Source organism: Sphaerodactylus townsendi, linkage group LG01 (genome assembly GCF_021028975.2).
Source record: "Sphaerodactylus townsendi isolate TG3544 linkage group LG01, MPM_Stown_v2.3, whole genome shotgun sequence".
Lineage (NCBI taxonomy): Eukaryota > Metazoa > Chordata > Lepidosauria > Squamata > Sphaerodactylidae > Sphaerodactylus > Sphaerodactylus townsendi.
This window is the reverse complement of record NC_059425.1, coordinates 182403079-182418230: the sequence shown is the minus strand read 5'-3', so window position 1 is coordinate 182418230 and position 15152 is coordinate 182403079. Positions and strand designations below refer to the sequence as shown.

General features: G+C 49.2%; 1 protein-coding gene across 1 annotated transcript in view; it reads right to left on the bottom strand.

Moving 5' to 3' along the window:
• The window catches only part of ISM1 (isthmin 1), a 101913-nt gene that overhangs the window by 48668 nt on the left and 38093 nt on the right, over nucleotides 1-15152 (bottom strand). Inside the window, exons 4-6 of the mRNA XM_048506349.1 lie at nucleotides 11547-11808; nucleotides 9027-9222; nucleotides 7060-7792 (exon numbers count right to left, since the gene is read on the bottom strand). Of these exons, the coding sequence (XP_048362306.1) occupies nucleotides 7060-7792; nucleotides 9027-9222; nucleotides 11547-11808 (1191 nt within the window). The remainder of the gene's footprint in view (nucleotides 1-7059; nucleotides 7793-9026; nucleotides 9223-11546; nucleotides 11809-15152) is intronic.

Sequence of the window (15152 nt, the reverse complement as noted above, 5' to 3'; positions counted from 1 at the left end):
TACAATTCCCATCAGCCCCTGCCAGCATGGCCAATTGGCCATGCCAGCAGAGACTGATGGGAATTGCAGTCCATGAACACTGAAGCACCAGAGTTGGACACCCCTGAACTACACCATGCTGATTGAGTGTGGTAGTTCCCATTCTGGGTCACAGCCAAAACATGGCCAATTGGCCATGCTGGCAGGGGCTGATGGGAATTGTAGTCCATGAACATCTGGAGAGCCACAGGTTGCAGACCCCTGGGGTAGACAACACTAACCTTGGTGGTCCAAGGGATCGATTCGGTACTCGATTCGTGTGTTCAGAGTGAAGGGAGGCCGACTTCCCCAGAAGGCAGCAAAAGACACACAGCCCAGAGTACCAAGTACATCAAGCTGGCTGCAGCTATCTCGGATAATGCTGAAACCGTTCCCTAATGATTTACTGCGATGGGTTTGTTGACTGCACATCAGAAGATTCCTGGTCCATCGACAAACAGAGCACACCAGATGAAGAGATTATCTTCACACCACAGACAACAACCAGACAGACTTCTGGACTTTTTAAAATGTTGCTGGCGATTTCACAGGGCGATCCTACGTAGGATTTCAAACGAGCTGAGCTGAGAGTAATTCTGCATTGGATCAAACTGTTGGAAAACTGACTAACGGCAACGATTTCCAAGACCTGGAGGTACCCGTTGAGTTGCGTTTTGAAACGCATCGCCAGGACAAGTTACTATACCTCAGGCTGAAGAAGGAGTACATTTGCAAGTCACATTTCCATCTGTTTAAACGCTTAGGGTGACATACGATATAATCTTTGCCTTCAATGTATTCAAGATTTGGCTTTCCGTAGCTGCAAAATCAATTGAGGACGTATAAAACTTTTGCATTGCAGCCTGGGGTAGAATAGGATGAAGGCGTCTTGCTAGGCTGCTGCCTCTACTGTGTTACTTAAAGACAAAAATGCAATTTAAAAGATACGCTTATGGCAAATGGTAGCTAATTCTTGAAATCAGGGGTCTGTATAGAAAGATATAAACTTCTGTAACGCAAAATCTCATTTTAAAATCCCCCCCCCCTCCAGAACTAGAAAATCATCCCCCTCTCAAACAATGTACAAAGTACTCCTCTGGGACAGACTTTCTCCTTGAATTTACATTTACCCATCTGTTTTGCCCATTATGGTACTTCTCTCTCAAGAGAGGCAAATTCTGATCGCAGCAAATGCCTCATTAAGCAAAACGCACATCTCCAACTATTTACTATCCTACGGTTCATCAATTTAAGGCACTTTGGGAACCCATAAAGAAAGAAATCATCATACACAAAAATGTTATAACTAGGCGTCTTGGCTATTTTTTAAAGAGATCCCACAGGAATGCAAAATGTTGTACAATGACAGGCTCCAAGAAATGATTCTGTTAACTGCTCTGATTGTTTGGAAACTCCATTATCAGGTCTTCCTTTGTGGTATGGTCCATGCTAAAAGAGGCCAACCCCTCCCCCCCCAGAAAGATTCAGATGTGGAGAGAATGAACGGGAGGACTGTAAGGTTTTCATTGTTTCCTCAATTAGATAATGTTGCTTAAATACACAGCATACCTCAAGCTAAGGAACAAGAGACTCCTCTGTTCTATTTGTTCCTTTGATTCCTTTGGATGCCAAGCACAATCCAAAGGATGTGACAACCTTGGCCCCTTCCGCACATGCAGAATAATGCACTTTCAATCCACTTTGCAGCTGAATTTTACTGTGCGGAATAAATGTAGCAAGCCTTTATTGGCATAGACAACAGTACAACAATAATAAAAACGGATTAAAAAGCATATACAATACAGGAAATAAATGATGGGTCGAAGGAAATCTACTGGCGTTTAGTAATTTCCAGGAGAAAGTCTGCCACTATCATACAGAGAGAAGGATCAGGATTGTCCAACAAGTAGTGTAATCTAATTAAATCGGGGAGATTGGGTAAATGTAAAGGAGTAAGATTCACATACTTGGATCTGATTTCCTTAAATCTGAAACAGTGTAGTAATTGTGGGCCAGAGATTCAACTGAGCCATCGTTACATGGGCACAATCTTTTAGCCTTTTCTTGCTTATTAAATCTGCCATGCAACAAGGCAGAAGGCATAACATTAAACCTGGCGAGCATCATGGCTCTCCTTTGAGCAGGGTTTATTAAGCAATACAGGTAGTGTGCCAAGTGGCCCCGTTCAAATGGGAGAGAAAAATACAGGGGGGAGCACGTTATCTTGGCTGCGGTGATTAGGGTAGAGAACTCTCTATCCAATAGTTGACCTTTTAATTTTTTTTAAGCTTCTGAATAGGACAAAGGGCAAAGTGAATCCACTGACAGTCCAATAGAGGCCATTTTTTCTTCAATTATGGAAAACCAGGGGTTGGAATGGGTGTCAAAGAGCAGATGGTGGACCAGGGAATTACAGTCCGATACTGTGCGGAATAGCAAAACCCACTTGCAAACAAAAGTGGATTGAAGTGCACTATTCTGCATGTGCAGAAGAGGCCATTAACAAGTAAAGAACACAGTTTAAACCAGGGATCCCCAACCTTTTTAGGTCTGTGGGCATCTTTGGAATTTTGAGAAAGTGGCCAGCGCCACCCCAAAATGGCAGCCATGGGAGGCGGAGTCAAACGGAATCCTGGTTTAAACTAACTTGAGTCTCACAAGGTGTTTAAACGCTTATGGGAAGGCCTCACTTTACTGGTCTTTGCTGTGGGGATAAAACAGACAGCCTTAAATTCGGAGTGGTGGAGTTGATTTCTGCTTGGTCTCCCTGGAGTACAACCTACTGGACTAAAAGACAGGAGATGAGGAAGGGTCTTTAAAAACTCCCAAAATCTTTCACTTCGCGGCTGGGCAGACCATCAAAACCTATGCAACTTCTCCCAATGTGGTTCCTCGCAACAGAGCAGCTATACAAGGCTTTTTGTGTTAAAGCTATACAAAGGAAGCAGAGCAAATACAGATGCTGCTCCATTCCTTCAGCTAATCAACATCTGGAGAGCAAGCAGAATATTCCGGATACTTGCAGGGGCATGCTGCAACGGGCACCTTAAAGGAGGCTCCCGGTCTCACCCAAATACTCTAAACCACAGTTTGTAGCCGTAGCTGCACATCCAAAACATCCTAAAGTTATGAACTACTTTTTAAAATGTCTGTACCTTGACTACACTCTACAGGAATCGCAAACTGGTAGCACAAAATGCCAGTCTGTTTAATGTTTACATCAGGGGTCTTCAAAGTATGGCTCTTCAGATGTTCATGGACTACAATTCCCATCAGCCCCTGCCAGCATGGCCAAGTGGTAGGGCTCATGGGAATTGTAGTCTATGAACATCTGGAGGGCCATAGTTTGAAGACCCCTGGTTTACATAAACATGTACACAATAACAATTAACCACGGAAGTCTTGCAAGAATACATATCCGATATTGGTCATCAAACACAAAAACAAATCAGTTCATCAGTGTAAATCACAGGTGTCAAATTCGCGGCCCTCCAGATGTTATGGACTACAGTTCCCATCATCCCCCGCCAGCACCATGCTGGCAGGGGATGATGGAATTGCAGTCCACAACATCTGGAGGGCTGCGAGTTTGACACCTGTGGAAATGGACAAGCTCGCTGCTATCTGCTCATTTTGTGGAATTAACTGTTCACTTCCTCAATATGGCATCACCAGTCTTGCTTGCTTCTCTATAAGGTTGCCTTCCCATTAATAGCATTCAAATTCATTATAATCTCTTACAAGACTGCTTATCTACCTGTCAGATGGGATACTTCCTTACTGTAAGAGAGTATAATGAATTTAGATGCTATTAATTGGACGGTGGCCTTATAGGGAGGTCAGCAACACATTTCCAGCTTCTCCAACATCTTCCTGCATAACTGAGATTATGAACAAGAATAGCTTGTTCCTGCCCTTATATCTGCCCCCTCTCACTCTTTTCCTCTATAGAGTGCAATGAAGGATACAAACTCCAGCTCCCCGTGACAATTTGGGGTACTTGGTGGGAGACAGTGGCACAGACCCACTAGATCCACATATGGTTTTCGAGCTCTCCCCCATGTTGCCCGGGACACAGAAAGATCCCAGCCACCCATCTCCGTGGTTACCAGTGGTAAAGACTCACAAATTCAAAGAAGACAGAGGGCAGCTATTATTTTGTTTGTATGTTACCACTCTGCAGACTTTATCTGTTATTTGCTCCAGACTTGCGATTGGTATCTTATGACTGAGATACAATAAAACCTTGCTATAACAGTGGCAGATAGGAAGGTGCTCCAAAGGGTGATCACTACTGCACAGAGGATTATCGGCTGCCCTCTCCCCTCCTTGGAAGAACTCTATAATTCCCGAAGCCTAAAGAAAGCCCAAAATATTCTGAGAGACCCGTCTCATCCAGCACACTCTCTTTTTGAACTGTTACCATCCGGCAGACGATACAGGTCTATCAAAACTAGGGCAAAGAGGCTTAGAGACAGCTTCTACTCTAGAGCTGTGGCTATGCTAAACTCCACGGCTTCGTGTTGATGTGTTTGGGGCTGTGTAGGGATGGGTGGAGGAAGGGGAAAGTGAGGATGGGGTATGAATCTGAAATTGTGTGCATCGAGGAATGCTGCTGAAAATGTCATTGTGCGTGGACAATGACAAAAAAATGCTTATGCTTATATCCCTACTTGGTAAATCCCTTCTGAAGGCTGAAAGGAAAGCCTGTACTCCCGGTAGCCTTTCTGCACAAACTCAATCATACCTAGGCACACTTGAGAAACAAACCGCGACAACGTTTATAGGTACTGGAGGAGAGGCGTACATAGAGAAAGCAGAGGGGAGCATAGTGCCACTAACCAGTATGAAGAAGAGGAAGAAGAAGAGTTTGGATTTATCTCTCCTGTAGGAGACTCAAAGGGGCTGACAATCTCCTTGCCCTTCCCCCCTCACAACAAACACCCTGTGAGGTGGGTGGGGCTGAGAGAGCTCCGAGAAGCTGTGACTAGCCCAAGGTCACCCAGCTGGCGTGTGTGGGAGTGCATCGGCTAATCTGAATTCCCCAGAGAAGCCTCCACAGCTCAGGCGGCAGAGCGGGGAATCAAACCCGGTTCCTCCAGATTAGAATTGCTCCTAACCACTACGCCACTGCCGCTCCTGTGCGGATGGAGGGACGCGGGATTCTCAGCTGTCGGGAAACAGGAGCCCCCATGAGAAATGGGACCCCGTGCATCTTTTCCCTTTGCAACACACTGCAGGGAACGAAGGCTCTGGGAATCCAGAATGGTCATCGTTCTTTTCAGTTTTCCTCCCGAAATGGCTATGAGGGGGCTGAGACCTCTAACTACCGTTGAGGGCCCTATGTGTGAGCATCGTTCAATGCGCCCCTCTCCACTCCTTTTCAGGAAGGAAACAAGGATTGGGGAGGTTCGCTGGCCAATCTTTTATTTTCCTCTCCGTCCAAATGCCCCACGTCACAAACATTTCACCACTCTTAGTTTCAACAGTGCCCCAAGACAAGAGTGGCCCATTGAACTTCCCAGAGCTTTGGTGGCGTTCGCATGCACCCCATTGCCCGGAGCAGTGAAATGTTTTTGGGGGGCTAGAAAATCAGATCTAAGTGCGCAACAGCGCATACAGCTTGATACTGTCCATCTCTTGCCTCAAAAACCCTACAGGGCAGCTACAAGTCGGGTGCAACTTGACGCCACTTTACACTCCACCCCGGCAGGAGGACGACGCAGACATCATGGCGAGCGAATCCGAAATGAAAACAGATCTATAAAGCTTTTTAACTGTTTTACTCCGACAGGGAGATCTGTCTGAGATGCTCAGAGGACAGGACAGGCGTAGAAGTGAGACAGCCAGCATTGCTAGAGAAGACAGGTTGGATTAACTACTGTTAGATCAGTGATGGTGAACCTTTTCGAGACCGAGTGCCCAAACTGCAAACCAAAATCTACTTATTTATCACAAAGTGCCAACACAGCAATTTAACCTGATTACTGAGGTTTTAGTCTAGAAAAAATGGTTGGCTCCATGTGTTACTCGGGAGTAAGCTTGGTGGTAATCAGTGGCTTTGCTTTGAAGCAACCATGCAACTCTTCCAACGGGTGACTCACGACCCTAGGAGGGTTTACTCAGAAGCAAGCCCCATTGCCAGCAACTGAGCTTACACTGCTTCCCCAAAACTAGGTCTGAGGTTTAATTCTAATAATTGAGCCCAGTGGCCCAGGCCAGTCTAGATATATGTGTGGGGAGGGCACTCTCTTTGTGTGTGCCCACAGAGAGGGCTCTGAGTGCCACCTCTGGCACCCGTGCCATAGGTTCGCCACCACTGTGTTAGATGCTGCATCTCCACCTGTGCGGGGGGGGGGGGGCGGCCTGCGTACAGTCGCCAGCGTATTATGGTGTCTGCCTAGAATACCTGCAGAAATTTGATAGGGGAAGAAAGAATGAGTGATAAAAGAAAGAGGGGCAGTGTTGTCTTGGTAGATCCTAGGCTTCTGGGAGGATGGAGTTGGGTTGAGAGATTTATGGGGGTGGAAGGTTTCCCTGAGTGGAGGCAAATGTTCAACACAACCAGAGTGCGATCAGAGGTGGTTTGCAACCGCCTGCCTGCGCGCGGCAACCCTGAACTCCCTGCGTGATCTCCCACCCGGATACTAACCAGGGCTGACACTGGGTAGCTTGGGAGACCTAACCAGATCTAGCCTGGGTCAAGTTCTGCTGGGACACTTCGGTCCAAATGCCCATTCCCTTGGTAACTGACCGGGATGGGAGGGGGTGAACTGGTAGATCTCGAGCCGGCTCAGCCCGGCCTCCCTCACGGGGTTGTCGCGAGAGGGGAAGCCTGCCCCAGTTCTGCAGGGCCTGCGAGACGGAGCTACGGCGCACGGTCGAGGGAGCGGCGGTAGATCTGGCCTCCCTGCCTGAGTTGTAAAGCTCTAAAGCTGGCGAAGGCGCCATAGGAGAAGGAACAGCAGAGGGGGGGTTGGAGGGAGGCCGGGCGGGGGTGGAGGGGCCCCGGCCCCGGGGGGGGGGGCGATGCGCACTCACCGGCCGGCGCTGGCTGTGGTTCGCGGGGGCGCCGTCGGGCGGTCCGGCGCGCAGCAGGGTGATGTGGAGCCCGAGCAAGAGGAGTCCCAGCAGCAGGAGCAGCAGCTCGGCGCCCAGGCGCACCATCCTCCCGCAACCGGCGCCTTTAGGGCTCCGGGCGGCAGCGGCGGCGGCGGCAGCAAGAGGAGGAGCCGCCGGCGGGGCTGCCTCCGCCGCAGTCGCCGCTACTGGCGCGCCGCTCTCCGGATCGACGGGGCGCGCGGAGGAGGAGGAGGAGGAGCCGCGCCGCCACCGCCGCCACCAGCCCGGCCGCGCCGCTTCGGGGGCGGCGGGGAGAGGCGCGCGGGGGCCGGCCTGCCTCCGCGCCTCTCCCGCCGCCCCCGCCGCCGCCGCGGGGTGGCTGCCCGGGCCGGCGGCACCATCCGAGTCCGAGAGGGCGGCGGCGGCGGCGGCGGCTCCTCCTCCCCGCTGCTCGCCCCGCTCCAACGCGCTCTCCGCGCCCGGCTTGGCGCCCCGCAGCCCGGCCCCGCTGGCGTCCAGGGGACCGGCGCCGGACTCCCCCTCCGCAGGGCGGGGATCCGTCGGCGGCCCGGCTGCTGCTGGCCCGCCTGTGCGCTCCGACGCCGCCGCAATGGCTGGCGAGGCCGCGCCGCTCCCTGCCCGCCCGCCCGCCTGCCTCTTCTTGCCAGCGGCCGGCCCTCCTCTGCTGCCTGCCTGCCTGCCTGGCTGCCGTCTGGGCTTTTATAGGACGCCCTTGCCCTCCTCTGCCGCGCTCCCTCCACCCCTCGAGTCGCTCTGCCTTCTGCGTTCCCATCCCCGGGCTCCAAAACGGAGCGGCTCCGCTCCCTGCGGCTCTTGCTTGGCGCCCAACTGGGGGTGGGGGGTGGGGGGAGGCCCTGGCACGCCGGATCAGGACCGGCTGCAAGTTGGAGGGTCCCCTCGGATCACTCCCGTGATTTATAGCCAAGCTTTCCACCCCGGCGAGGATCCGATTTAGCCTGCGCTGTGCGCGTCTCTTCCGTTTAATCCTCCCAACAACCCTGCGAGGGAGGCTAGGCGGAGAGTGTTGTGGCGGGCCCAAAGCCACCCAGCAGACTTTCTCTATTTAGACAGCCCTAGGAGGTAGGTTGGGCTGTGACTGGCCCTTGGTCACTCATAATTTAATCCTCAAAACAACCCTGTGAGGTAGCTTGGGCCAAGAGACTGGGACTGGCTCAAGATCGCCCATCAATTTTTTCCATTTAATCCGCACAACAACCCTGTGAGGGAGGCAATGTGGAGAGTGTTGTGGCGGGCCCAGAGCCACCCAGCAGACTTTCTCTGTTTAGACAGCCCTAGGAGGTAGGTTGGGCTGTGACTGGCCCTTGGTCACTCATAATTTAATCCTCAAAACAACCCTGTGAGGTAGCTTGGGCCAAGAGACTGGGACTGGCTCAAGGTCGGCCATCAAATGCTTCCATTTAATCCGCACAACAACCCTGTGAGGGAGTTTATGCGGACAGTGTTATGACTAGCCCAAAGTCACCCAGTAGACTTTTTCTCTTTAATCCTCACGATAACCCTGTGAGGTAGGTTGGGCTGTTATGGGTGGCCCAAGGTCACTGAGCAACTTCCCCCCATTTAATCCTCAAAATAACATGGTGAGGTAGCTTGGCTCAAGAGAGTGGGACCAGGGACATCCAGCAAATTTCTCCATTTCATTGTCACAACAGCCCTGTGAGGTAGCTTGGGCAGTAAGTGTTGTGACTGGCCCAAAGTCACTCTGCAAACTTCCTCCGTTCAGTCCTCACAACAACCTCGTGACGTGAACTGGGCTGAGGCAGGGTAACCGGTCCAAGGTCGCTCAGTGAGTTTCATGGCAGAGCGGGGATTCGAACCTCAACCTCCCAGATCCTCGTCAGACACCAACCACTACACCACACGAGATACATATTGGCCCTGGGGGGATCACAGCCCAGATTCAAGACCGAGCTCTTTTCCTTCCCGCTTCCTTCTCCCGCCTCCTTTGGCAAGAGAGCCAAGCCAAACAGCAAAAGACGTCTTTTGCAACCAGCTGCGTCAAACAAATTGGGGAGCCCTCGGGCACTTTCGAAAGCGTTGAGAATGGATTGTGGGCACTGCCATAAAGTTCGGATGCGCTCACAAAATGGTTGCCGTGGGGTGCTGCAGGCAGGCACAACTGTTTATTTGCTTAGCACATATTAATCCCACCCCTCTTCTGAGGACCTTGGAGCAGCGCACATTTGTTCTGCTCTCCCACCAATCCTTTCTAGTAGGCTAGTTTAGTAGTAGGTTAGCCCAAGAGTGTGTGACTGGCTCACGGTCCCACAGCAACCTAATTTGGCAAAGGGGAGATTCAAACCCAGGCCTGCCAAATCCTCACACAACACTAATGACTGCGCAACGCTGCCTTGTGTAAGAAAGATCAGGCATCTGTTTCTCAGTGAGTGCTCTGCAGATAACAAAGGTGATACCTCCTGAGTTCTTCTCCAACCCCTCTTGCTCCAGTGAGGTGGAGTAAAGCCAAGACTGGTTCTTGCCTTCGGGGAAGAAGAAAATGGGCACCCATCAGTCCATCAGCAGGCTCCCATGGGTGCCATATTCCAGAAGGGTAGTTGTTTTAGTTCGCTGCAGCCAAAGATAACAAAGGCTCCGAAAACAGGAGTGAGGCATAAATTATACGCCAGTCGGCTTTTTAGATGCATAAAGTATGACATTCAGTGGGTAGAGTGGGGGAAAAGTACCATCAAGTCACAGTTGTCTTGTGGGGAGCCTGCAGGGTTTTGAACGAGGCAGAGGTGGTTTACCATTGCCTGCCTCTGCAGAGCAACCCTGGATTTAAGAACATAAGGACAAGCCAGCTGGATCAGACCAGAGTCCATCTAGTCCAGCACTCCGCTACTTGCAGTGGCCCACCAGGTGCCTTTGGGAGCTCACCTGCAGGATGTGAAAGCAATGGCCTTCTGCTGCTGCTGCTGCTCCTGAGCACCTGGTCTGCTAAGGCATTTGCAATCTGAGATCAAGGAGGATCAAGATTGGTAGCCATAGATCGACTTCTCCTCCATAAATCTGTCCAAGCCCCTTTTAAAGCTATCCAGGTTAGTGGCCATCACCACCTCCTGTGGCAGCATATTCCAAACACACGTTGCGTGAAGAAGTGTTTCCTTTTATTAGTCCTAATTCTTCCCCCCAGCATTTTCAATGTATGCCCCCTGGTTCTAGTATTGTGAGAAAGAGAAAAATTTCTCTCTGTCAACATTTTCTACCCCATGCATAATTTTATAGACTTCAATCATATCCCCCCTCAGACGCCTCCTCTCCAAACTAAAGAGCCCCAAATAAACTAAAGAGCCCCAAATAAATAAATGCTGCAGCCTCTCCTCATAAGGAAGGTGCTCCAATCCCTCAATCATCTACGTTGCCCTTCTCTGCTAGCATTTGTGAACTAGCTTGGGGGCCTCCCACCCAAGCACTAACCAGGCCCGACCTGGCTTGGCTTCCAAGATTTGATAAGGCTGGACCAGCCTGGGCTGTCCAGGTTTCGGGAGATTTATACCCAGAGCCACAGGAATGAAAGGAATGAGTAGGTTTGTTACCCAGATTTGTTGGTAACAAAGATTACCGATAATTTGTTACCAAGAGCGGTGAGTAGACCCCATTTCTCAGCATGAGATGTGAGAACAGATGTTCACTAAAAATCCACGCAGAGTGTTTGCGGATCATTCCCCAGCTGGAAAAGTACGATGCCTTTGCATGGTGCACATAACCAGGTCAGATGGAATAATTATTTTGTGTAGCGAGCTGTCTTCCCCAAGTCCCTGTTGAGCAGTGGCATAGGAGGTTAAGAGCTCGTGTATCTAATCTGGAGGAACCGGGTTTGATTCCCAGCTCTGCCGCCTGAGCTGTGGAGGCTTATCTGGGGAATTTAGATTAGCCTGTGCACTCCCACACACGCCAGCTGGGTGACCTTGGGCTAGTCACAGCTCTTCTGAGCTCTCTCAGCCCCACCTACCTCACAGGGTGTTTGTTGTGAGGGGGGAAGGGCAAGGAGATTGTAAGCCCCTTTGAGTCTCCTGCAGGAGAGAAAGGGGGGATATAAATCCAAACTCCTCCTCCTCCTCTTCCTCCTCTTCTTCTTCTTCTTCTTCTTCTTCTTCTTCTTCTTCTTCTTCTTCTTCTTCTTCTTCTTCTTCTTCTTCTTCTTCTTCTTCTTCTTCTCCTCCTCCTCCTCCTCCTCCTCCTCCTCCTCCTCCTCCTCCTCCTCCTCCTCCCAACCTGAAAGTACTAGGTTTGCTCGTGAATTCCACACACATAGACACATGAAGGTACCTTTCATGAACCCTTGGCCCATCAAATTCAGCATTGTCTACTGGCTGCTGCTGTCCAGGTCCTGAGGCATTCTTGTCCTTTTGGAACTGGAGATGCTAGGAATTGAACCTGTGACCTTCAGCGTGCCAAGCGGAGATGCCAAACGACTGAGCCATCACCTGCCTCCTGCCACTGAGCAGCTTCTTGCTGGACTCTCTCTTTGAACTTTCTGTGCCGAAATGCGACCACCTTGAAGTCTTGGGTGCACGATAATGAGTGAATATGGGACAGAGCTGGTACTGCATCTTGTAGAGATGTTGCTGATTTGAATGTCCACTGGATGGTCCATTGAAGGGTGAGCTTCAGGTTGGGGGAGCTGCTTGTAAATGAAGCTTGCCCTCCCACCAGGTCTTGGGAGACCAATGGGTCATCTTCCTGGATCTGGAAAGTTATATGTGTGTAAAGCTCAAGTCACAGCCAGCGTATGGTGACCCGAATGGGTTTTCAAAGCAAGAGATGATCAGAGGTGGTTTCCCATTATGTCTAAAGGTATATCTAATAGATGCTGAAGAAGAAGAGTTTGGATTTATATGCCCCCTTTCCGGAGGCATAGCTCCAAGGGGGTGTGGGCGTGCGCAATGCACCAGGCACACACCCCTGTGGTCTCCCATCCAAGTACGTACCTAAGAAGGCAAGAACTTCTGTTTGTCGCTTTAGATACAAATCTCTCTTCCAACTCAATATATCTAATGAAGGACTTCTGATGAATAGATCAGCTTGTGTTTCTGATGAAGTGAACTCGGGGACTCTCCAGAGAATTGTGCTACAATAAATTCGTTTGTCTTTAAGAAGCCACAGAGCCCTTTGGGCAAACAACAAAGAGTCTGGTGACACTCCAAAGCAGGGGTGTCCAATGGGTCATACTGGCAGGGGCTGGTGGGAATTGTAGTTCATGAACATCTGGAGGGCCAGAGTTGGACACCCTGGCTTTAACGAAGCCAGTATGAGATAAGTTTTCATGAGCCAGAGATGAACCAACCCATTAATTGAAGGTATGTCAAACCACAGTGTAATAAATAAACCCCAGCCCAGAATGAAATACAAGACAAAAGATGCAGGCCATTCATACTTAACTAGCAGTAAACCCCAACAAGCTCTGCACCACTTGAAGAAAAAAATTGGCATAGGACAGGTTGTATATAGTCCATGACGTTGTCGCTTTGAATCACAGGCTTTTTGAAGCCTGATACCTGTAATGCATATTGGAAGCAAAAATGTGCACTAACCAAGAAAACTAAAACAGCAAATGCTACATCCAAAGTTGCAGGAAAACAAACCAACTAGCTCTTGGCAGAAATAAATTTTGGGGGCCTAATGTCTTCTAGGATAAATCCTTTAGCCAGCAACTGAAAACCAACAGATTTTCCTTGAGTTTTAGAACTTTGGCACCTCTTTTGCCTCACATAATGTCATTGTCTGTATTGTTCAACGTGTATCAATGCGTTATCTCATCTTTCTCTAATCCTAGTCCTATAACGTTGCTTATTAGATGTATAAGTATGTTGATCCCATTGACTTGCACTGTGTAATCCACTTTGAATCTCAATGAGCAAGGCAAAAGTCTAGTAAATAAATATAAAATTAAATAAAAGTCCTGTCATGTGCAACGCTGCCTAGAAACACATACAGTGGGGCCTTTGCAAGAGATCTTAAAAGATCTCACGCTTATGTGTTCCTGGCCCCAAGCTTCTTAGAACTTTATAAAGGCTGACACGGGAACTTTGAACTGATCTTGAAGCAAACTTTCAGCCAAGGACAAAATTGTGCGCCAGACTGAAGGGCATTCCAAAAAAACCCACATATTGTGCAATTTACTCCACTGAAGCAGGAGTCAAAGAAGCAAGAAGATGATGATTGCCATCCTAAATAGAATTACACCCTTTTAACCCTATTCAATAGCTATAGAAGGGGGTAACTGTGAGTGTAATACATGTGAGTGTAATGTGAGTGTAATACAGTACACACTTGCCTGGGAGTAAGCATGGTTGAACATAGTGACTTCTGAATATAAATACTTAGGACCGGATTGCGTATTTGAGTGTTAAGTATACAATTCATGAAGGTCTAAGTGAGGATCCTCAGTGGTGGCGAACCTTTGGCACTCCAGATGTTATGGACTACAATTCCCATCAGCCCCTGCCAGCATGGTCAATTGACCATGCTGGCAGGGGCTGATGGGAATTGTAGTCCATAACATTATTAGAGTGAAAACAGTTCCCTACCATTAAATACTGAAGCAGGAATCCCAGCATCTAATTTCTTTACTTAAAATACACATCGTGCCTTTTAAGCATTAGTTGTTTATTTTAAACGTTTCTACTCCATCTCTTATGCAGAAAATTGGCTCAAACCTTAATAAACAAGCAGGGATGCGCAGGAAAAGATTGTCCTTTTCGTGTCCTGGTCCCACACCATTTCGGAGTTTAAGCACACGACCCTGGAAGCCGCTGAAGTTATTCTAATGCAGGCAAGATGTGAGACCTGTAACTGGCATCAGTTCGGCATTCACTGGTTGCCTTTTGCATCTATTGAAGCTCCTGTCTTTTGAGGTGACCCCTGCAAAGGGCATATTGCAGCTATCTGGATGTGATAATTGTGGAGAAAAACTGGCCAACGTGCTCCCGAGGCGGCTTATTTCTTCCTAGTTTGACCACTGCTTTGAGATCTGCAGACGGGGAAATGCTGGGGCATGTCTGGGCAGTGATCTTTTTGAAGCAAGGACCTACTTCTCAACGTACGGCGCTTTTCAGGGATGCGTCTTCCGGCATAAGCTGAACTTCGCCTAGCTGAGCAAGTTCGTGCCTATATTGTTTTCTTATCTAATCCACTAGCACCCTGCCTTTCTCCGCCACAGAGACCGAAAGCAGCTTACCTCGTTCTCCTCTCCGACATTTTATTCTCACAACAACCCTGTGGGGTAGGTTAGGCTGACAGGGTGTGACAGCGAGCTTCCGTGGCACAAGAGGGGATTCCCAGGTACTAGCCTGGCACTCTTTACCACTAACAATACTATTTTTAATTAGGTAGCCTTCCTGAGCAACGGACAGATGTTTGTTAGTTATTATGCAGAGGTCAGCGTATGGACCTACTGCTTTGTGTCTGTGTAACCTCTATCTGTGGGTTCTGTGGGGGAAACTTGGAATGAGTTTGCAACAACACATTTTTAAAAACAAAATGGTTAACTTTCTTAACATATAACATCAAACATCAACATTTAACATCACACTTCAAGGTCCTGTTCAGGTTGCATTTTCAAGTCCTTATATTTACAGTCTACTGATACTGCCAAGTCCAATTCTTCTTTGCAAGTGGGTTGGCTGCTGAAGACTCCGAGGGCTTGGTGAACAGGATTCAACATGATGAAGGTTTCCAGGAGAACTCTCACCCATTACAACCACAAAAAATTCTTAACAAGGTGTTAAGGGCTTATAGAAATCAAGGTCCGAGTCTGGTAGCCTTGTCTCCTCCAAACTACATGAGCTCTGCAGCCTTCTGCTGCTTTGAGTCTCCACCCCTTTCTGGGTCAACCCATTCTGAGCATGGGGGTGACATCTGCTTGAATTGCTTTTCAGATTTTGAAATCTGCCTGGAGGCTCAGTGACAGAGGCAGGCTTGCTAACTCTGGGTTAGGACATTCCTGGAGAGGTGTGGGGGCTGGGGAAAGTGGGATTTGGTGGGGGGCTCAGTGGGATATCATACAATGCTATACAGTCTACCTTCCAGAA